The 23,876-nt window shown below is 39.3% G+C and overlaps 1 protein-coding gene across 1 annotated transcript; it reads right to left on the reverse strand.

The window, feature by feature from the left end:
* Nucleotides 1-1,896: 1,896 nt before the first annotated feature.
* On the reverse strand, nt 1,897-23,606 carry EPHX4 (epoxide hydrolase 4). Its single transcript, XM_015810909.1, has 7 exons — nt 23,409-23,606; nt 15,225-15,310; nt 10,176-10,333; nt 7,390-7,518; nt 5,598-5,701; nt 3,561-3,709; nt 1,897-2,685 (listed from the first exon to the last, which is right to left on the reverse strand). The coding sequence occupies exons 1-7, from the start codon at nt 23,604-23,606 to the stop codon at nt 2,454-2,456; spliced, it is 1,056 nt and encodes a 351-aa protein (XP_015666395.1). The 3' UTR covers nt 1,897-2,453.
* Between the last annotated feature and the right edge of the window lie 270 nt (nt 23,607-23,876).

Below are 23,876 nucleotides of genomic sequence, written 5' to 3' on the forward strand. Positions count from 1 at the left end.
TGGGACGGCATAGGCTCTTTTGGCCCGGAGATCGGATGAGTCACACCCGTGGCGGGGTTTACTCCCTACGTAGACGGCTCCAACGCCGGCCTTTGAAAGATGACGGAACCCCCTTTTGCGCTTAACGCTTCCCTTTGTTTCCCTCTCCTAACAACCGCACCGCTTCGTGTTGCCGGCGATCGTGGTTTGCTCGAGCGGGGAATGGCTTGGAACGAGCAGCAGTTTCATTAATGCCGGAAACTTGTTCGATCCGAGTCCTGCCGAAGACCATCCCGATTCTTCGTTCTCATTGGGCCAAGCGGAGAGCCGTAGGCCAATCGCGGTGTGCCGTCCTCAAAAGGAATGGCTAAATCCCCGCCTCCCCGTTGTTTATTATCCTTTGGAACACATGGCGGAGGCTGCTTCGGTGTAGACCAGGGATAGTCAACCTCGGCTCTTTTATGACTCATGGACTTCAACTCCCAGAATTCCTGAGTCAGCTCTGCTGACTCAGGAATTCTGGGAGTTGAAGTCCATGAGTCATAAAAGAGCCGAGGTTGCCTACCCCTGGTGTAGACTATAAGAGCAACTGACCGGAGGCTCTGGGTGGTAAGAGCTGAAATTCAGATTTTGATGGTGGAGCAGAATGGGTCTATATATAAAAGGAACTGGACGGGGAAACAAAATGAGGACGGAAAAGCACTCCTTTTATTCCCCCCCCCTTTTATTATTGTAAATCGCCTAGACTGGCTCCATGCCCAGATAGGCAGCAAATAAATTTAATAAAATAAATTTTGTATGAAGCTGTATTAAGTGTGTGGAGTGGTGGAGAGAGAGAGAGATGATAAATGACGGGGTCCTCGGTGATCTCTGAGCTTGGTTGTTTTCTTGCAGACATTTCATTACCCAAACTAGGTTAACATCATCAGTGCTGATAGTGTAATAATCTATTTGTAGAGATAATAATGGATGAACCTGGCCATGGGATAAAAATTATGAGAATCTGTCATTACATTATGATAAGGTTACATAATGCATTAGTCCCATAATCGTTCAAAAGGATTTTTGTCCATTGTCTAGCTTGGAAGGCATTACAGATCAACTATACACCAAAAAAACATGGCAAGGCTCATGAAAAGCAAACCACAGACACAAAAACACTAATGTGAATGCCTTTAATCCTGTATTTACAAGATTTGATGACTGAGCTTGTCTCTCTATGATCTTGTTTCTAAGAGGTGGATTGAGTAAGGATGGGAAAAGCTTTTAGTTATTGTTAATTCAACTGTAAAGTTTCAACTTGAGATGTCACAACATCAAAAACATTCCTGCTTCACTTTAGGGAAGAAGTCCTGAACTTCCAATGTTGATGAATGTGTCCTTAGCTATCTTAAAACTGAACTATATGATTGCCTGGCTACTGTTTCCATTAGGTTCCAAATAAGCTTTTAATGTTTTGAGAAAACAACACTTCAAAATTTGTTCTAGATATATACTATTAGAATTTAAATGTCCCTGGCTCTTTCATTATGTACTAAGTTTGCAGACTGGTCATAACAATGTGTAGATACAAGTAAAAGTCATCATACCATTTCCCAGAAAATAACACTTTTGACTTTTTAGTATTAATTGGTTACCTCAGGAAATGTTTATATTTATTTTTAAAAATAAAAGACAAAAATGGTAGCAATAAATTAGATAAGTTAGTTATTGTGGTAGTGACCATTCAGATAAACCTAGTAATTGTTAATGGATTGGTAATGTCCACCTCTTCTGTTATATATACAGAAATCTCAAAATTAAAAGACACAGGACACAATGCCAGTTGCGGTTTATTAGAACGAGAATAGAATATACAAGTCATGATTGTTCTTCATTTTCTATTTTAGTTTTTAAAATACTGTGTGCACACATCTTAATTTTTTAAAATTTATACCACTGCACAAGAAGCAATCATTTTTATGGTTATATCTGATTGATTTCCGGTGTGCCCAAACATTTTTAGACTTCTAAAATTATATATACTGTAGATCAAAAGATCTATTAACATTTTTAATGATAAAAATATAGTTAAAAAAATTCCAACCAGTAGAATGAAAATTGAACATTTTACCAATAATTGTTTCTTTTACAACTGGTACCCCTGCACTGAGATAATTATAAATTCATAAAAGGCACCACACATCTTAAAGCAAGTTAAGTAACCAAAACTAAGCAACTTTCTACGAGTTCCTTACTGTACAAGCACAAACATTTTAAGGCAAGTGTTCCATGTGCAAAATACACAATACAGGTAAAACCAACATTAATGTTACATAGTCTTACACCACCCTGGTAAGAATATTGGCATCAATATATACAGTACATTGAAAATATCTTCTCTAGCATAATTTAATTTAATATTTTGCTGTTAACGTGGCCTTGCTTACATTGAACTTTGATCTTTTAGCATTTCAGTTGTCCTGTCAAAAGAGTCACTCTCTTTTTCTTGACTCTTCTTTTAGAAAAGTCCATATCAACTTGTTCACAATGTCAGGCTGATCTTCTTGGAGCCAATGGCTGGCTTCAGACAGAACAGTAAGTCGAAACTGTTTTTTTACATAAATCCTTGTGATTTCCGCCATCTCAACCTCCATAAAAGGATCTTTTTCTCCCCATACCAATAGAGTAGGCATGGTGATTTCATGATGCTGCAGTGGCAGACAACTTTAAAAAGAAAAATATTTTTTTAAAAAAAATTAGGAAAAAAGTTCAGTTTAGTTATAAATCACAAGTTTACATTTGTAACTAAAATGGATGCAGACATGCACTTGCATTCTCATTGTACTATAGATCAAACAGGTCCCTCTCCAGGGACACCATAATGCACATGATAGATTTGGTTCAGACCTTTGCATTTTAGAATTAGTGACTGATCTGAAAATTTTATTTTTACTTTTAGCATTAAGTATTTTGACCCTTAGCGGTATATGAAATCAGTAACATTAATAACATTCCACTAAGCTGTATGGAATTTATATATCAGAACACATGCACAACTAACGTTTAATGCCTTATTGCAAAAATGCAGCAGCTTTTAATATACAGGTAGTCCTCATTTAGGGCTTGCCTTGTACATTGACTATCTGCAGTGTCTTCAGAGGTGAAGCAATTTTATGATCAAGCAATTTTATGACCTTTGCAGATACATAAAGGAAAGGAAAATGAAGTAAGATCATAAGCACAATCATGGTTTCATTTAGTAACTGCTTTGTTTACTGAGTTGCCAGTCCCAGTTGTGGTCGCTAAACAGGGACTACCTTAATGCACAACGTTAATTTTATGACATATAAGTATATAAATAACTGATTGCTCAGAACTGACCACGGACAGGTCCATCACACTTAGTTCAGAATTGTGAACCCTCATGCATTGACTTGGCTGCTGTAAGACAGCATGCTGCATTTTAAGCCCATAGCACTTGATTATGGGTCTTATTTACATTATTCTGTGTCATCAAATTCCAGTAAGTCTTGAAGGTAACAGTGTATTTATGAAAAATAAGATGGATTTATTAGCTTGATGCAGTAAGAGGAACTGACCTGAAAAGATTTCGATAATGATTAATGGGACCAGTTAACGCTCCTGGTTGGGAAAATACATAAAGATAAGCTTCAATGTCTTCTGCTGTTAACCCACAGCTTTTCTTTCCAATTCTACTGGAATGGCTGGTAAAGATGTTTTTCAACACCTGTATCAATATATAAGCAAATAAATAAAAGATTTTAAAAGCTGCCCCAAATTATTAAGGGTTGAGTGTAATGCAATCCAAGTGTAACCCCACAAGGGAAAGACATTGGCAGGTTCAACACACTTTCAAAATTTGCAGCAATATATTGATTTTGAAAAAAAAAAAAAAAAGACATAGCAGCTGGTTTCAACCCAAACCCTTAAAATTGCACTTGTGCTGCCCACAGGAATCTTCTGCATTGATTGCTGTGGAATCTATGATAGTTCAGGCACACTCTCCAACTAGCCAAAGAGGGGATGTCAATATGGTTTGCCCTCTTAATCCTAATCTCATTGCCATTTGTTTCATTGTGAAGAAAAAACATTGCGTGGAGAAAGGGCAAAATAATCTCTCAGATCCATCAGGGAGGATGGATGGAGGAGGAACCAGGACAAAGCAAGTATTCCTGCCAGCGGGAAACCACCTGCAGCTCCAGAGGAAATCATCAGGATTTTCTCAACCAGTACTAGAATTAGAAGCTTCACTGATAGATACTGTTTTACATTAAAGCTATTGTATAATTTTCGGATTAGCACCACTCGTTCGGAGACTGATGAAAGTTACGATGGCACTGAAAAAGGGGGATTTAAGAATAGTTTTTGAAGTTCTGGCTGTCACAGCATTCCACTGTTATGTGTGTTCATGAACTGGATCCTCAGTGCCTGGCTTACAATTACTATGCAACAGTGGGCTGCAGTCACATAATCATGATTTCCAATGTTCCAAGCTGGCTTCCCACAACAAAGTCAATGAGGAAGCCGGCAAGAAGTCAGAAACTGTTGATATTTTGCCTGTCTACATGCCGGCGCACCTGCTTACAGCACTTCTCTGCCCCTTCAAATGAAGACTCACGTAGAACAGGCTGTAGTAATCCAGAGGACAGAGTAGGGCAGTGGTGGCGAACCTATGGCACGCGGGCCGGAGGCGGCACTCGGAGCCCTCTCTGTGGGCACGCAGGCCATGCCCCAGAGATGGCAACCGTCCCTCTTCAACCACCCACCCACTAACTTGCTGAGGTCCCATGTGGCCGGATGCATCCCAGCACAGCTGGTTTCCCTCCCTCCCCCCCATCCCATCCCTCCTGGCCTCGCATGCTCTCCTTTTCCTGGGCACAACCCACTGCATTGCCTCCTCAGGTGTCGGCCGGCCGTCCAGCTCAGAGGCGGCTTCTCTGAACTGCTGGCGACAGGCTGCGGAGCCCCAGAGTGTGCCGGGTGAGGGGCCAGCAGGCTGTGGCTGCTGATGGACACTGTCGCCCCCCACGTGCTCGCTGGTCTCTGTGTGTGGGGGCCGATGGTGTCAGGCAGCAGCTGCCCCGGCCCCTGCCTCGCCTTGCCCTGTGACAATGGCACCCCTGCCTCGCCTTGCCTCACCTCGCAGGACGAGCCTCCTGCCCACCGCCCCACCTGCCAGAGACCCCCTGGATCTCCCCCAACCTTGCCCAGCCCTCACAGGTGTCCCTCCCCATGAGCAACATCAAGGTGACCATGGCCACCTTGGCCATGCCCACTCAGTCTGCCACGCCCACCCAGTGGGTTACGCCCACCTGGCACCCGGCAATAAATAAGTGGGTTTTGGGTTGCAGTTTGGGCACTCAATCTCTAAAAGGTTCACCATCACTGGAGTAGGGGCTTCTGAGTTACTTACTTAGTCAGACTTACTCTCAAATAAAAGAACAGCAATCTTGGCTTTGTGCATATGAAGTATACGTTTACCTACATGGCACAAGAAGAATGTTTCATGTATGTATTTTAGCTCCAAAATTTTAATGACTGTTAAAAGCATACCTTTCATATCTGCACATTTTTCCTTCAATAGTGCATGGAACCCATTCTTTAAACATACCCACCTTAAAATCGTTTACTGAAAATATAAGTTCCGGAAACCATGGCATTTGGAAGAAATAGTAGTTGGCAGATTTAATCATCTGTGATGGACACCGCACAATGTATTCTTAAAAAGAAAACCATGAGTTAAAATAAGAAACGATGGTCTTTATATTACGGTCAGTTATACTAATCTTTTGAAACAAGGAATTAATGTCAAATTTACCAAGATACAAATCCAATTATATTCAGTGCATTTTATTATTACTATAATCAAGATTGCACCCCCAATTCATACGTCAAATACCTTTCTTCCTAGAGAAGCAGAAACAGCTGGAATATTATTTAGCACATTGAGACCCTGTTTAGGCTTTTTTAAAGGAACTGGTAATGAAGGTAAAGGTGATGAGGAAATAGGAAGAATCCAAAAAAAGGTTGCGACAGAAATATGAATTCTTAATCTGGATTATGTCCTGTTTAATTATTCTCAACTGCTGCCCAAATAGCTCTCCTATAGGGAAGCACTGGGATTTTTTTTTTCTGGATCATTTTTCCCTACATCCCCAAGTAGTATATGGACCATTTTTGCATTCAATATTTCTTTTGCTGATTTTGTGCATTATACCAAACTTGGTCCTGTTCTATTTAGTTTTCACAGTTATCCTGCTGATGCATAGATGGACAGAGTCCATTTGTTTTCAACGTTATGCCAAGTTGGAAGAAATAATAAGAGATTGAAATTAAATCTGGAAAAAAATTGCTATTCAAGAGATAGATAGGGAGATGTGTTACGTGCCACATCCCTCTGGAACTCACTTCCATAGCGGTGTTCTATATTCCTAAGAATTGAAAAAAATAGCTCATAGGTCAACAATTTAAACCAGATTTTTCCGGGAGACCCTTTCAGATACATGAGCTTCAATACAAGTATTTTCCAGTCAGTGTCACCATTATTAAGAATTCTGGAGCTGAAGACTATTGAAAGGTATCAAGGTTAGGAAACAGATTATAACATCAAACTGAAAGAAGAAGCAGAAAAAGTCAAAACAATGAAGACATGTAGATAGTTAGATTTTTATCCTGCATTTTATCTCTGTTTATCTACATACAAATATTTTTATATTATACATACTTCCACATTTATTTACTTTCAATATTACTGCTTCCTTTTTTCCCTTAGAACAACAACTATGAGATTTGGGAGAATCCAAAGTTGGTGATAGGATTCACAGGTCTTAAAACAATTTTCCTCCCAGATGTGTTTGAATGATAGTTCCCCGAATTCCCCATCAGTATTGTGATAAGTACAGTCTTGGCATATCTGGAGGGAAGGACATCTTTCAGTACATTTATATTCACACATTCCCCCCGGCATATAGTCAAATATTTATACATACATACAAATACAGAATACACAGCTACTAATCAGGACAAAAATAACCTGGAGAAACTAAAGTACTCTACATTTCTGTATTTTTTCCAGGCAAACAGGGTTTTTGTCAGTTTTTCAGCACATTCAAGAAATTATGGGACAAACCAATGTATATAAGTCCTGTATATTTCATTCCTGTTTATTTTGCTTCAGTTGCTGAACTAAACAATTCCCTATTTATGACTGTTATAACCAGGCAGATGCAACTTCAAATTACCATAAAACTTTGCCCTAGTGACTTTGGCCTAATAATTCTTTCAGCTCTCCAATTGAAGGAAATTGAGGACATATATAAGCGATAATAATGGCCAAATACAAGCTGCTATTTTTTAGAAATATTTGCACTGCATGTCTTAATGATGCAGCTTTTTTTTTAAACTCACCTGTGAAAACGGAGGGATGCGGAAAATTCACAACAATAAGCTTTGTCACCATTTCTGGATAACAAATAGCAACTAGCCAAGCAATCATTCCACCCCAGTCGTGACCAATCAGCACACACTTGCTGTATCCTGTTGTTTAAAAATAGATTTTTGACAGATGTTTATCAACAGTTACACCCAAATAAATTAACACATCAAAGGAGATGACAGTGGATTTTGCAGTATACTTGCAAACAATATCTCACATTTTTCCCCATTGGCAAATGATTTACACCACCAGACGTAGGTGATCTATTAATAAACTTTTCAAGAATCATAGCTAACAACCTAGCAAGAATAAGGTGGGAAATTTCAGTATGTTTTCTAATGTGCCTGAAATTTCTACTTTCATCCTTTGTAACTAGAGAATATTTATAATTCTATTTTACCAGCTGGACTTAAAAATGATTTGCAAAAAATTAAGTAGAAAAGAATGAATTAATACTAATTAGCTACAAAACTTTACTCATATAATAGCAGGTTTAAAACACTGATTTATGATGATCTAATTCAATCATGATCATAATTAGATGATTCAGTCAGAAAAGGTTTGAGATGATCCTTTGAATATTGCTTAAACAATACAAATCCAATGTCATTTTGGAGTGCAGTATATTGTTTGGACAATTATATTTTGTCTAAATTTATAGGACCATGAATGATATTAATTCAAGAAATAGTACATAACTCTTTCAAGCTGCAGTAGCAGTACATTAAGAATATATATGTCACCATTCCTTTCTAGTCTGCCTCTAACTCTCGTCTTATATTGTTTCAGTCTTCCATGTAATTAAAGAAAGAAAAAAATGCCCTTATTTGATTAAATCTAAGTTTTCCATTTATTTTATGGGACTGTAGGTATAGATGTGGTATGTTTGTGGTGAGATTTAACTGTATCTTTTTAAAACCAATATATTTTAGTTTGTTAATAACTTTTATTTAAAAAAATCTTCAAAATTATTATCTCCCAAGATTTCTGAACTGCTGACTTAAGTTAAAGATACCAGGAATTATATAGGCATGAAATATTGTATGTGCCTCAAACTATACTTATCTCAATAAAATGTTATGTGTATATCAGAACATTCTATGTGCTTTTTGCTGGTGGGCTGTGGATGTCGGCTTCATAGATAGTCTTTAAATTAAGATTATTCACTTGAATAAAGTAGCATGAACATACAGTACTTGGTAAAACTGGAGTTTGGTTGGACCTGGCCAAAATGTGTCAAAAACTAACTACTACTTATCTTAAAATTAAGAGGAAATTTTAAATGTGCATAGGTACAGTTAAGCTAATCTATAGCTTACCTATCTTATTAAAATATATTATGTGGAAATTTCAATTGACCAAAGTAGGTGATGGGCAGCAGAGATCCCTAAGCTTCAGATCATCAATAGAGCCTGGGCAAATCCTATCAGCAACATTATCAATGAAGCACTGTAGAACAGACATGTCAAACTCGCAACGTCACATGACCTCACGAGACATATCGGGACAGTTTTGCCATTGCTGGCAATAGGGTGGGTGCGGCTTCCGGATGATGCATCCGGCCCGTGGGCTGGCAGTTTGACACCCCTACTGTAGAACATGTATATGGCAAGATATATAGGAGAAGAATTAAAAACACTACTTTAAATCCAGGACGGCTATATGTCAATTTAAATTGGTAGGCAAGGAATAAATCAAAGGTAACCATGCAAATCTGACTTTTTAAAAAAAAGAGCGGGCCATCTCCTTGCCATGGTTAATAGTACATGAGGATAAACTTTTAATTTTATCAATTATTGGTTTCCTTGTATTTTCTTTTATCTCCTGCCCTCATAACATCAACTTCTCACTCTTTTTCTGTATTTTTTCTAATATGGCTTATCCTCAAAGAAAATAACATAGTGGATATGCATTTGTGCACTGACTGAACATTTACCTTAATTATAGAGACTGGAGAAATGTTCTAGTTAACATTGTTTCTGGGTGAGAGGAACTGTTGTGGGTGGTTTGATAGTATATAAAAACAATTATATCACACAGTAAATTTATTAAATCTGAAAGTGCTCAATGAGAATGTTATCCTAAAGTATGAGGTTGCATTAAATGAGATTCTGACCATAAATAAACATAATTACTGTGTTACAGGTATTTCCCCTAATCTGCATTCCAATTAGCAAAAACATTCAAAACCTTTTTCTTTTGTTTTTAGCTAACAAGAGATTAATTTGCATCGAATCTAACCTTTTGCGGGAGAAAAGGGCTTCATCCTTTGGGGAGGAAACCAGAATCCAGCAGAACTTCCCTATGATGGGAAGAGGTAATGAGGTGATATTTGGCTTTTCCCCTCAGCCCAAAATGCTAGAGCCCATTTTCAAGAAGAGAGCAAATTGCAAGAAAAATAAAATTGTCTATCCCTTCAGTCTACATCACAATTATCCAATTCACAGCATGACTGGTTTATGCTCTGAAGCTTCATTGTCTGGAAAGACCATTCCACATCTATTTTAAGCATTGGCACGTGAGCTCTAGATATACAAAAAATCAATTAAATAATTAAAAATCCCCAAGATTTTTTAAAAAGAAACAACGAATTGTAGGAACTAAATTTACAGCAAGAGAAGAATATATGCTATATATATATATATGCACATCAACAATCACCTCAAAAAGGGCTTTGTTAAAGGAAATATATTATCATCTAGCTACTCCCTTTTCCAGGATTATTATAAATTGGGCAGCAGGGCTGCAATTCACACACCAAGAGACTCCAAGATATCCTTTATATCTGTAATCAGACAATCTAGCTTGTAATTCTCTCGGTGGGAGGGAGCATCTGTTTCTCCATAACCTCTCAAATCCAAGGCCACAACTCGATATTCACTCTTAAATTCACGCATTTGATGTCGCCAAGAGTACCTAGCAAAGGAGGAGAAGAAGAAGAAAGTTTTGCTTCATACTATTTAATGTTTATATGCCATTCTGACCTTTTTTGCAAAAGGTGTTCATATGGGAAGGACAAAATGGAATCATAAAACCGAAGACAGTAAGAATATTTGCGCTAGTTAATCAAATGTTAAAAATATAAAACTCCTGTGAAGTCAGAACAGAATCAAACTGTGAAGACCTGCATTACAGGTAGTCCTCGACTTACAACCACAATGGTTTATGTTGCTAAGTGAGAACTTTGCCCCATTTTAGGACCTTTCTTGCCACACTTGTTAAGTGAATCGCTGTAGTTGTTACGTTAGTAACACAGTTGTTAAGTGAATCTGGCTTCCTCACTGACTTTGCTTGTCAGAAGGTCACAAAAGGGGGATCACATGACCCCCCTGGGACCCTTCAACTGTCATAAATATAAGTCAGTTGTCAAGCATCTACATGTAAATCCTGTGACCCTGGGGGATGCTGCAACGGTCGTAAGTGTGAAAAATGGTCATAAGTCACTTTTTTCAGTGCTGTTGAAACTTTGAATGATCACTAAATGAACTGCTGTAAGTCCAGGAATACCTGTACTTGATGCTTTCTTGTAACGATTGTCACTATGTTTAGCTGAATGTGATGGAATCATAGTTCATTTCATACATAAACCAAACCATTGTTTTAAAACTATGTCTTGTTGAATAAATCACAGCCTGATTATACACAACACTAATCTATTAAACTAATATCTACACACCTCTCTCTAGCTTGCAATGCATAGATATTTTTAATTGGAACATCAGAGAGACGCAACCTGAAAACAATCTGACAACAAAAAAAAAAGAGGACGTTTAAGTTGATCAAAGGAGCTTTGGATATTTTAGCAGGCTTGGTTGATTTAGCACTAGCTGCAGATGTGTTTCTAATATATTCCCTGGATACAAAATAAATTTTGCAATGATACAGTATTTTATCATCCAACGAACATTATTTTATTCCTTGCAATACTGCCATTGAAGACTCAGGCACAGTAGTTCCATTTCCAACCACTTTCACTGAATCTTATACAGTCAGATATAATTAAGAGAGATCTATACAGTTAGGATTGTAATTCCTTTTGAAGGAGATTCTTTCTGGACTAATAGTTCCCTTTCCCCAAACTACTCTCACGATCTCTCTGAAAATAAATACGGTATAGCCATAAAGATGGCTAAGTGCTGAGGTATTAATGGCTTTCAGTAGCCCTGGGGATCTTGAAAAAGCGACAGCAATAAGATGCAAAGATAGCTGTTTTCTTTATCTTTCTTCCTTTCAAAAACCAACAACAATGCACACAAAGGAAATATCTGGGCCAGAAATATTAGGTCTCAAGAGCATTTTGTTGGGAAAAGAATTATTTTTCAGAGGGAAAACAAAAGTAACATGTTCACATACTGTAACCAATGGAACATATCAAATGTGAAACAAATTAACTTCAGCGCAAACTTTCTAAGATTTTATTAATACTTACTTAACATTATTCAGTTGATTTCAGCCGTCCCTTTCCAATGAAAGAAATTTTTGATTGACTGTTATGAGAAAATGTCCTAGCGGTCAAAATGAAATCAATCACCCAGAAAAGGACTTTTTACTGTGTGGGTTCAGCTAAAGACTAATTTGATTGTTGGACTGAATCTAAATGCCACAATATACTGTGCCTTTCTGATTCTATGAAGATCAAAACTGTTAGAGCATTTTTACCACTAAAACTATCACAAAATGATACAGAGAAATGAATTGCATAAACAAAAGGATATGCATTGTGTAATTATTTATTTGCAATATTTATTAACTATTAATGAATAGTGCTATTCAAGTTTAGCAGGACAATCAAAATTGAACGGGCTATAGGAATAGCACAAATAAAAAAGGTTGGGCTTTATAAATCAAGGATATAAGAAATACAGAAATCATTATCTCTCACAAACTGCTAACTTTTCTGTATATAATAAAGATAAGAGAGAGTACTAAGTAGTGTGTGTTTCTCTGTAGATACTTAATATATAGTATTTTGTGCAAATCACTTTGTAACAGGGTAAATATTCTTATCTATCCCATTGATAAATTCAGGATCTCCTATCCCAATCTCTTAACTGGGCAAGATGTGGGGTGTGAGGCCATCAGACATATTTTTATACTCCATCATGCAATGGCTAAAGAAATCCCAAGCCCACAAGTGGAAAATGTGACTAAATTGCTGAATTTGGAGATTTCTAGAATGTCCCCCAAAACCAGGGCTTTTCAACCTTTTCACCCATTTTACCACTTTTAGGATATGGCAATATCCAAGTACCACCATCGCCTAGCAAGGTGTCAAAAATCTGATGACCAAAAAAAAAAAAAAAGGAAAAAAGTGATAAAGTACAGGTAGTCCTCAACTTACAACAACAGTTCGCTTAGTGACTGTTCAAAGTTACAATGGCACTGAAAAAAGTGCCCCCCAAGCCACAGCCGAGCAAGACACCTGCCTGCCCGCCCGGCAGCGCTCTTCCTCCTGTCCGAGGTTTCCATTATTGTGAGCATTTCTGTTGAGGATTGGCAGCGGAGGTGGGGTGGGGGGTGTTTGGTTTTTATTCCCGTCTGCTGGGTGGTTGCAGCAGGTTTGGGTCACTTCACATGACCCTGGGACACTGTGACCGTCATAAATATGAATCAGTTGCCAAGCATCTGAATGTAAATCACAAGACCCTGGAGAGGCTGCAACATTCCAGCTGATTGGCGCTTCTTCTGGGCTCAGCAGAAGCACCAGGATCAGCGCCGAGCTCCAGCTGGAGCCTGGCACTGATCCTGGCGCTTCTGGTGAGCCCTGACAACCCTGAAAAAGTGCCGATCAGCTGGAAAGCGGTACTGATCCTGGCGCTTCTGCTGAGCCCTGACAGCCCTGCAGCTCCAGCCATCTCTCACTCAGGCTTGTGCAGTGCTGCCACCGGTTCAGCTCATTCCCCTCCCCCACTACCACTTTTCTAGGATGGTCGTGTACCACCTGCCAGGTGCCAATGTACCACAGGTGGTACCCGTACCACTGGTTGAAAAGCCCTGCCCAAAACAGTAGATCCATTCTGAAGATGTGACTGGAATCTGATACCGTTCTTTGTGTGGCGATAGGCTCATATTCTAGCAAATCTTGGGAAACTTGAAGGAACACAGATAATATACAGTATATGTCCAAAGTGTTGTTTTCTTGGTTACCATGGTGAATAGAACAATATTCTAGAAATATCTTTTAATTTCTAATTTGTTTTCTCAAGGAGAAATTGTTTCATGAATATCCAAGGGTACTATTTCTGGAAATCAACTCATCCCCAATATTAGCATTTGTACATCAGCGTATTATCATCATCAATATAGTTTTAGTGCAGAATCCTGTTATACAGGATACACATTTATACTGAAGTCATGTTTTTCCCAGTGACATGACCACTGCTGTGAATACAAATACCATAAAGTAAAGCTACTTAAGTCTCAGCCTGGATGAAAATGTGAACAGCATCAGAAAATGATGTTTTCCCCTATAGGCACAGTAAGGTCTGAGCAACAGTCTTTGTAGCAACTGAGAAGAAACTGAGCCAAGAGCTTTCTCTCAGCCTGCCTTTATTCTTTGATTTGTTTATGTATCTAAAATGGTCCCATGCTGGTTTTTGTCTCATCAAAAATTCATATACTAATGCAAATATAAGTATAAAGCAGTAGAGCAATATTTAAATATAGGTGCCAAGAGATTTTCTTCAGGAAGAATATTCCATAATTAAGGTACCCTAGTGGAACACACACACACACACCAACCACCTTGGGACTGAATAACACACTTCTAACTCAGGGCTCTGCTAGATGATCCTAATGTAAGAACTCCATTAGTACTGCTCCAATAAGATTTTTCCAGGAGAACTGGGCATATTCTCCAAAAGAGGTATCAGAACACACAGGAAGAACTTTTTCAGGTTTTGTGTAGCTACCTTGGAAACTGCTTTCAATTGTTCCTGTGGTAGCTACAGGTTTTTTTCCCCACAATGAAGTGAAGTGGTTGAGTATACACGCATGTCTAGACACAGTGAGAAGCACCGTTCAAAAGAACATGTGAGCTTGGAAAAAGACACTATGGCTTTAAAGATTCAGAATTAGTTGCTTCATACAGGCTCCCACATATTCTGAAGCACCCATTTTTGAAGGATTTGCACAACCCTATAACTCCTATGCATTATGTATGAACTGAGTACAGGATTAAATGTATTGCTCTCATTGTATGCACATTATAGGATACTTACAAGCAACAGTAAGCAGCTAATTTTATCTTCACATCTTCTGCACATTTACTGATTATTAAACTTGCTCTAAATTTTGCCTTAGGACATTAGCTTTTAAATCTGTTACATACACAGGTTGCTGTTGCAAAACTAATTTAATTTTAGATTACCTCATCTAAAAATGAAGAATTTCTTCCAGGGTTATACTCCTATTAAGAGGTAATTATTTCATCTTGTAATTTCAGTAATGGAATCTTCTAAACAAAATGTAATAACTGCACAAATACTATGTTTTTAGCAGGAGCATTTTATGCTGTGATTTCCCTATAATCACTGTATGTCCTCTTAACTTTCTAAATTATTTTAATTTTGTCAGTACGGTGTGCTGAAGCAACATAACAGTGCTATTTATATTAATGGTGTGACTAAAAGCAGTCCATGCCATTAAATTGGTTAGACAAACAGCAGTGAAGTGGGTGGGTGTTGTTTTCCAGTCACTCAATGGAGCAGGATCCTCAGTTGAAAACAGGATTATTGATCCAGTACATAAAAGTAGAAATGCAAGTCATATCAATTAGAGTAAGAAAGCAAGCAAGCAGGGAATTTACCAGAACTCTGGAAAGCCATGAAGAAGCAGCATAAGAGGTTTACCCCTCTCTCCGGCAGCTACATAGTGGAATCTCAGCCCAGAATCCTGAAAAGGGAAGGGAAGATAGATTGCATTTTTATATTTATATATATACTTAGGAGAGGTAAAGCCTAAGCGGTTAAAACAGTGGTTCTCAACCTTTTTAATGCCGCGACCCCAACCGGTCGTAAGTGGAGGACTAAACCGGTCGTAAGTGGAGGACTAAACCGGTCGTAAGTGGAGGACTACCCAACCGGTCGTAAGTCGAGGACTTTCCCTGCCCGGGAGCGCCGCGCATGCGTGGTTCCGCCCCCTGCACCGGCCGAGGCATAGCTGGCAAGCGGCAGAGACGGAGCAGGCCGACCACCAGCTGGCCCAGCCCAAGGGAGGTAAGGCACCCGCCGGAAAAGGGGAAAAAAATGGCGGACAAAAAAAATGGCGCACAGCCTTGCTTGGCGACCCCCATGAAATGGTCGATCGACCCCAAATGGGGTCCCGACCCACAGGTTGAGAACCACTGGGTTAAAAGATGATGAGCTGGTTAGGAGGGGTGGTTAGGAGCTGGTTAGGAGGGGTGAAGACTCAGTGGTTAAAAGATGATGAGCTGGTTGGCTGGAAAGCTGACAGTCCAGGTTCGAGACACAGGTGCCACATGACGGGGTGAGCTCCCGTTCCTGTCTCAGGTCCTGCCCATCTAGCAGTTCGAAAGCATACAAATGCGAGTAGATTAATAAATATCCCTTCAGTGGGAAGGTAAAAAGCGTTCCATAAGCCTTTCGCGTATAGCAGGGATCTTCAAACTTGGTCCTTCAACTCCCAGAATTCCACAGCCAGCATGTCTGGCTGAGGAATTCTGGGAGTTGAAGTCCACAAGTCATAAAAGGGCCACGTTTGAAGACCCCTGGCGTATAGCCATGCTGGCCACATGATCATGGAAAATGTCTTCGGACAACGCTGGCTCCCTTGGTCAAGAAAAGGAGATGAGCACCATGCCCTAGACTCGGACACAACTGGACAGGGAAACCTTTATCTTTACCTTTTATATAATATTTATATGTTTATATTTATGGAGAAAAACAACAATAACAAAAACTAGATTGGCAGCATTAGTAGTCAAGTAGCATGCAAATGGATCAAGACTTTCCTGTATTATTAAGATTTTAAATGTAGTTTGTTCTCCTGGATCTCAGTCTGCGTCTGCCATTTGTCTGTGTCCGTGTGTAATCTGAGCTGCAATATCTAGTATTGGTTTATTGTTACTCTAAGCAGTTAAATGGTCCCCTTTCATCTAAATTATAGCTCATACAGATGTAAATACACATAAATATTTGTAATGCAAAGGACATCAGAGTGACACAACAGATCTACTGTATTTGTGAGAATATTTCTCCCTACTGCATCTAAAGTAGATACTCCACAATTACTAATTTAATGAGCACAAGTGCTGCTCCCACAAATAAGCTCTTGTAGAAATTTCTCAAAGTACCTCCAGAAAGTAAACGAGCAGAGGATCAAGAAGCCCATTTCAGGGTTGACTGCTTTATTGTGACTTTGCACCAATGAAATAACCAGATTAGAGGGGAACTGGCTTAAAAGAGAAATGGCAGATTGCAAAAGCACTGTGTGAAAAAGAGAGCTAATGGGTACCAGTGACAATATTTTGCAAACACTGCCCTCTAGCATTCTGTAACGAGGACTCTGCAAAATTAAACGCATCTGTGATTAAGTATTCAGCAGGATGCTGCAACAGCAACAGTATTATACTGGCTTCCCACAAAGGCACCAAAAAGATCTGTGGCATGAAAAAGACTGATGCATTTTCTATAGAATCGGCTTTTAAAGCTGTTACTTATATCACCCAAAATGTAGTTATTCTGATTTGTATACCCTATCTTCACATCTACACATCCTGAAAAATGGACCCTTATTTATTTTACAACATTTACCAACTGCCTCAATCTGAGTAACTCCCAGCAGCACACAAGAGCAAACCAACACTCAGAAGACCCAAAAATGTAACTAATACTATAGTGAATGCCGACACATGATTGTACAGGGGGAGAGGAAATAGAAATTTAGGGGAAGAAAACAACATTCCATCACTGACACTCAGCAGTAAAATGGCCACATTTCAGCAGCACAATATTGGGCTGTTTTTGAGGGTTTGCAGGATTTTAAGGATAGAAATGGTGATATTTTGTCTCATCCAGTAAGAATCTCCTGCTCCTCTTTGGACCCTTATTTTAGAGGAGGGGGTAACCTGCAAAAAATCAGCAATTTTGTGGTCAAATATAACGTGAGGATGCCAGGCGAGTGCAAATGAGCTACTTAGTATGTTTTGTAAACTACTGTGGGCTTAGACTGGGGAAATCCTAGTTTAAGTTTCTGCTCAGCCATAGTGGTTTTACTGTGGGCCAGTTACTTTCCTAAATCCATCCATCTCACAGGGTTGTCGATGGGAAAACAATGGGGGATTGAGCTTCCACAGAAAAGACAGGATCCATATGTCATGCATGCATGATAAAATCTTAAACCACGGCTTAACATTAGACCAGAATCCATTCAACACGTATTTGTTACCTCATAAACACAAGGTTTCTTCCTTCCATCAGGTACCCAGAACCAATAGCTGAGGAGGACAAAAAAAAATGGAGACAATGCCGCTCCCCAAATCCAATTGATTGACACCTCTCGGGAAACCTCCAAATACCAATCTATTTCCCTTCAAATACTGTCAGCAAACTCCCCTTCTGAATTATTGCACAGTGAAAGCATTGCAAAAATTTGAGGTGAAATATCTGCAAAAAACCTGTTTGATCCTTTGGTACCGTAATAAAGAATCTGTCAAGAAGGTAAATATAGTGAACCTGGAACATCTCTATTCCAGGAAATCCATAAGGTTGGAGTTATTACCCCAAATTTGTTTTGTGAAGAGCTACAGTTCATAAGAGACACAATTACCTCTATTTTCTGAAGTTAATTTATCCCAATGTCAATGTAACATTCCAGGTATTGGATAAAGTTAGCTGTAGGCCATGCACACTTATGCCATAATAAACATGTGGTGAAACCTGGATGGAAAACATCACTTGACAGGAGAGGAGATGCTCATTTCTTCTGCAAGGCCATTATATCACAAATTACACAATTTGCAGAAATGTATGTCCTTTGCGTAATGACATCATAATGGGAGTTACCTAATTACACTGTATTGACCCGAAGGAGGTAATTCGCATCATTTGTGCAATGGTGCCATTATGCAAGGTATAATAATAGCTATGAATGATGAGACCTTAATGTAAAATTAATGTAAATTGAACTACCTCATCTGGACTTCTTCAAATGCATCTGTCCATTATTTGGGGGGGGGGGGTGATGGCTGGACAGACACCTGGCTCATTTCATCAAAAATCCCTTGAAATCAAAGTGCTACTGTATTAGTATTTAAAGTACCACAATCTGCTGCTGTGGATAAACATGGTTCCTTCTCTGGATGCTTTTTATGGACCATAGCGATGCTCAAAAAGCTGCTGTCTCGCTCAGCTTACATGGTTATTTTTCATACTCTTTCAGTTCAAACAACAAGTTCTCTGCTGAGGCTGCTAATAAGGACACCAACTGGGCACTGTGAATTCTTGTCTGTTAACAATTATCTTAAGAGCTTCTATTCATTGCATGCTGACATCAGACAGCTGTGAGAGACTACCACCCAGATGCAATGTAAAAATGTATCCTAGGTTTTTGCACTGGATAATTGCAAGATATCTAGACAGCTGACTTCTGCTTCCTTCATATGGCAAACTAAGGTTTGTGGTATAATTACAATACAGAACTATAATTACCACACCGGATCATTAGAAAGCTAAGACTAAGACATCTCTTCAACAGATTTTAAACAAAATATCCTTGTCTTGGCTGTTCCCCATTGTGGTTCTTCACAAAACTATTTCCTGTAAGTCTTTTTACTACAAATATTTACATATGTAATGTAGTATTTACATATTCAAGTACCTACAATAGCCCTGCTTTGCTCAGTGTATTAACATACAGTGCTGGTTTATTGCACTGTATGAACTCAGCAAAATATGGTCTATAAAACAAACACAGGTCAGTGTGTATTCAAACTCAGTCAGACATGACATAAAATATAGTGTATTATGGCAAAATGTGCTGTGTGAATTCAGCTGTAGTTTATTACATAAGCCATAATTAAAGAAATCATAGCCTTGCAAGTTATTATAACAAAACCCCATTGTTAAAGTTCATTTTATATCAAGGTAATTCAGTTTTGGATATTTTTAAAACTACGGAATGCATTCTTACTAAGAAAATAAACACAGAATTCATTTTACAGTGCTCCTCCCCAAAAAGTATTTGAAATCAGTATTTGTAGCCCAATACACCATTTTGAAAAAAAAATCTATTCAGCGCATTAATTTAAATGAAATCATTTTTCTCCATTCGGCCTTGTACCCACTTCTGGACGCACATATTTAGGAAGGGTATTTACAAATAGGAATGTGTATAACCAAGAAGAACAACTAATACAATGACTAGCAATGATGATGTTACCTAGTTTGGGTATGAAACCTCTGCAAGAAAAAAAAAAAGCTCAGAGAGCACAAAGGACCTTTAAGACAATAAGGCCCAGAAGGAAAATGTTATCAGGAGCAATTGAAAGCATAGGATAAGTTTAGCCTGGAAAAGGAAAAAAAAACTGCAAGAGTTTTGGTAACTTTCTTCAAATATTTGAAGGTCACATAGAACAAAAAAATAATAATAATTAAATAACTGGATGAAAATTTAAATGACTGGATATCATAAAATATTCCTACCGGTAATGGTAAGAGCAATCAGCAATGGAACTAATTGCCTTGAAAGTGGTAAACATTCCTATGCTACAGCCATTTAAAGAGAGGCTGGAGAGCAGCCTGTCAGGGATACTACAGTAATGCTAGAGTAGTAGATTCCTGGGGCAAGCAATGGACTAGAGAATTTCCATTATCCCTTATCTTCTATGGCTGTAATAGTATATGATAAAGACCTTGAAAGATGGGTGAAGAAATGCTGCCTAGGGGACAGCCAAATAACAGAAGGGATAGCCCACAGCTGCATAATGGGTGGAGAAAGAGACTCAGGTTGTAAAGGAGATAGTGGAGATTTGTACTTTCAGATTTGGAAGACTTTTGGTGCAATGCTTTAGCTTGAATAATTAGTGTGCAAGGTAAGTAATAATTAGTGTGTCATTGCTGCTGCAATTAAGCTCTTACTGAAAAAGTTACACATATAGCTATCCATGCAACATTTACCAGAGACATGTGATGGGAAACAATTCAGATCTGCTTGCAGGCTTTTCCTTGACATCTATTGATCACTGCAGGGTATCTATCCTAATCCAATAAAAGTTCTTAAAATGGCCTATTGTTTCAGCAACTTCTTTAGTTCTAAGATGCCAAGGAAATTGTCACAAAAGGTAGTGTGAGATAAACTTTTCTAGAAGTGGTAGAAAAAGCAAGGGATGGGAGAAGTGACAAATAGTTCTCAAATAAAGCCAAATGTGGCCAACTGTCATCAAGGTTATTATTTTGATTCACTCTGAATTTGGAGATGCTTTATTGAAAGCAGATATACCTTTTAATACAGAAGAAAGAAACCATGATTGCCCCATTTCCGAAGACTGTAACTCTGATCTGTTTTGCCTGAGGAAGTCAATATGTATTTTTTTTTAAAAAAAAAGATTGAAAGGAAGCCTAAGAAACACTCAGCCTGAAAAAGCCAGTTTATGTACCTCAATCCATTTGAAAGCGGCAATCACACAATATATGGTACATCACTGATTAAAACTCAATTTTCTGGGTTTACATGATACCCAGAAATATCAACTAAGTATACAACTGGAATTGTGTAACACACCAAACCAAGATGTGGTTGGTCAGTTTGTGTCTTGCTGATTCAGCCATATAAGTTCTGTAGCATGGAAGGCAGAATCCTATTTCTGGAACCAAACTATCTTTGTCCGCTAACTGCTATTGTTAATCTCTTACAATTTATGACCGTATAAGAGTAATAGAGCCAGTTGGTAAAGGCTTCTGGTTAGAAAGTAGGAGACTGACGGACCTGGGAAAAGAGGCAATAGCAAATCACTTCCAAAAACTTTGCCAAGAAAACTGCAGGGCATTTTCCAGGTAGTCTCCAAGAATCGGATGCAATTGACCCCATCATTTCTATTTTCTTCTGCAGCTCCTAGTAAAAAACTATTGTAATAGACTTTTTTTAAACATGAAATGATGATGTTAAGTCTTTAGGATAACAGCAGTGGTTAAGGATTAACGACAGAGTGAATGGAGATGGGAAGTAATCGTGCTCCAACACTGGAAGTTTTTAAGAAGAGACTGGTCAGCCATTTGTCTGAAATGGTATAGGGTTTCCTGCCTGAGCAGGGGGTTGGACTGGATGACCTCCAAGGTCCCTTCCAACTTTATTATTATTATTATTATTATTATTATTATTATTATTATTATTATTATTATTATTATTATTATTATCATCATCATCATCATCATCATCATCATCATCATCATCATCATCATCATCATCATCTAAGTCTACCAATATCTGAGCTGATGATGGGTAGTTTTAATGTGTTTAGAAAATATGTTGCTACTGAAGTTGTGGGGGACCACAAAACAAGACAAGCTAAGTGTTTAGAAAATATGTTGCTACTGAAGTTGTGGGGGACCACAAAACAAGACAAGCTAAAGGTGACCTTGGAGCAAAGCTTTGCAAGGGGCTTCCTCAAATTTAGCAAGAGATTACATGACATTTCCTCCTTGTCTACTGTGTTGGAAAAATGCCATCAATGGCAAGGCAGAAAGAAGAATTACCCACACTAGTGAGCGTTTGGTCTAGTGGTTAAGGCAACAGGCTTAGAAAACAGGAGACCATGAGTTCAAGTCCCACCTTAGCTACTAGAGTCAGCTGGGTGACCTTGGGCCAGTCACTCCAGCCCCACTTACCTCACAACTCCGTTGTTGTGGAGAAAATAGGAGGAGGAAAAGTATGATGGGCATGTTCGCTGTCTTGAGTTAGTTGTAAAAATAAATGGGATATAAATAAATGAATATTTTAAAAACCATCTTTCTTGCATATTATAATTGGAATCAATATTGTACTATAACTCGGTCCATTTAGCAAGAGGCAGAGCCTACATTAATTCTTGATTAAAGTCCTAAGACTAGTTACAAAGCACCTCTGGAAAAGCTGCATAAATATATTTGCAGCTCCTGTCAGCTTCCTGGAATATCTTGTTTTAAGTCCATTGGTGGGTTCAATTCCCGTTTTGTTTTGTTTTTTTAAAGAGAAGATATATTTTAACAATTGAAAAACCTCTATGAAGTCATCCAGGTCAAGGCTGCCTCAAAGGTGTTTTTCCAAAAGGCAACTAGACTTTGAAAAACAAAGTCCTGTTACTTTTTGAGACATTGAAAAACACTACCCCAGCCAGATTAGTTTCCCTACAAATGCTGAGGGGGTTATTCTGGAGAGATGCAGCCTCTTGTTTCAGCACATAAAAAAACCAAGCACAGATGAATACAGTGGTCAGTTCACAAGACTAGACAACCCAACACATCATTGCCTTCCCACCTCTGAATTCATACCTGCAGCCTTGTGGTCCAACCTTCCCTCTCCCCCCAGGATTTTCGCCTTGCGTGGCATGCAGTGGGAGAGATCTTAGCTGCGTTTAGCAGACCTCAGTCCATGACAAAGCGGACTGGATTCTCCTCCATTCACTCCTCTGATCTTATCCGTTTTTGTTTTTGTTTTAATGGCAGCAAAAGAGGTACCAGTGGGAGCGAAGGAACGAAGGCGAAGGCAAGAAAGCAGCGCCTCCTACGTAACCCACCACCTAACTCAGGGGTAAGGCAACCTTGGCTCTTTTATGACTCGTGGACTTCAACTCCCAGAATCCCTGAGCCAGCCAAGCTGGCTCAGGAATTCTGGGAGTTGAAGTCCACGAGTCATAAAAGAGCCAAGGTTGCCTACCCCTGACCTAACTAAACGGCGATGGAGCCCAATTGCCCATTAGCCTTGAGAAGCAAAAGTCGGGTACCCTCCAGAAAGCCAGTTATCATTATTATTATTATTATTATTTTGCTCCGATTACCTTGATCCGGACATAGCAGTGAGTGCCCAAGGAAGGGTCACTGAGACATCCCGGCGGGTTCTCTCGGACCAGCCACTGGAAGGTCTTGCCTGGCCTGGTGCCCAGGCTCCACAAAAGTTTCAGCAGCTCGATGCAGGCGCAGAGACCACAGTAACTGTGCACCAGAGCCCAGAAGAGCACCGCCTTGATCCTCACCATGAGCCTGGCGGAGATGCACCAGCCAGGGGGGAGAAGCCGGGGAGCGCGCCCGTTCGCTCTCGTCCTCTTCCAGCAGCGGCGGCGGCGATGGGGGCGACGAGCCTTCACTCCCCCTCCCGTGAACTCAAGATGGGCTCTGCCAGCGAGAGGACAGCGCGGAGGAAGCAGAAATCAACAGCCGCATCGCGGCGGCGAAGGAACGGAGAGGCGCGCAGACCAGGCAAACTGGAAGGGAAGGGGGCCCGGAGAAAAGACACCGAGGGTGTTAAC

The sequence above is a fragment of the Protobothrops mucrosquamatus genome, unplaced genomic scaffold, assembly GCF_001527695.2.
Source record: "Protobothrops mucrosquamatus isolate PMUCROS unplaced genomic scaffold, P.Mucros_1.0 scaffold_44, whole genome shotgun sequence".
In the NCBI taxonomy this organism is placed as follows: Eukaryota; Metazoa; Chordata; class Lepidosauria; order Squamata; family Viperidae; genus Protobothrops; species Protobothrops mucrosquamatus.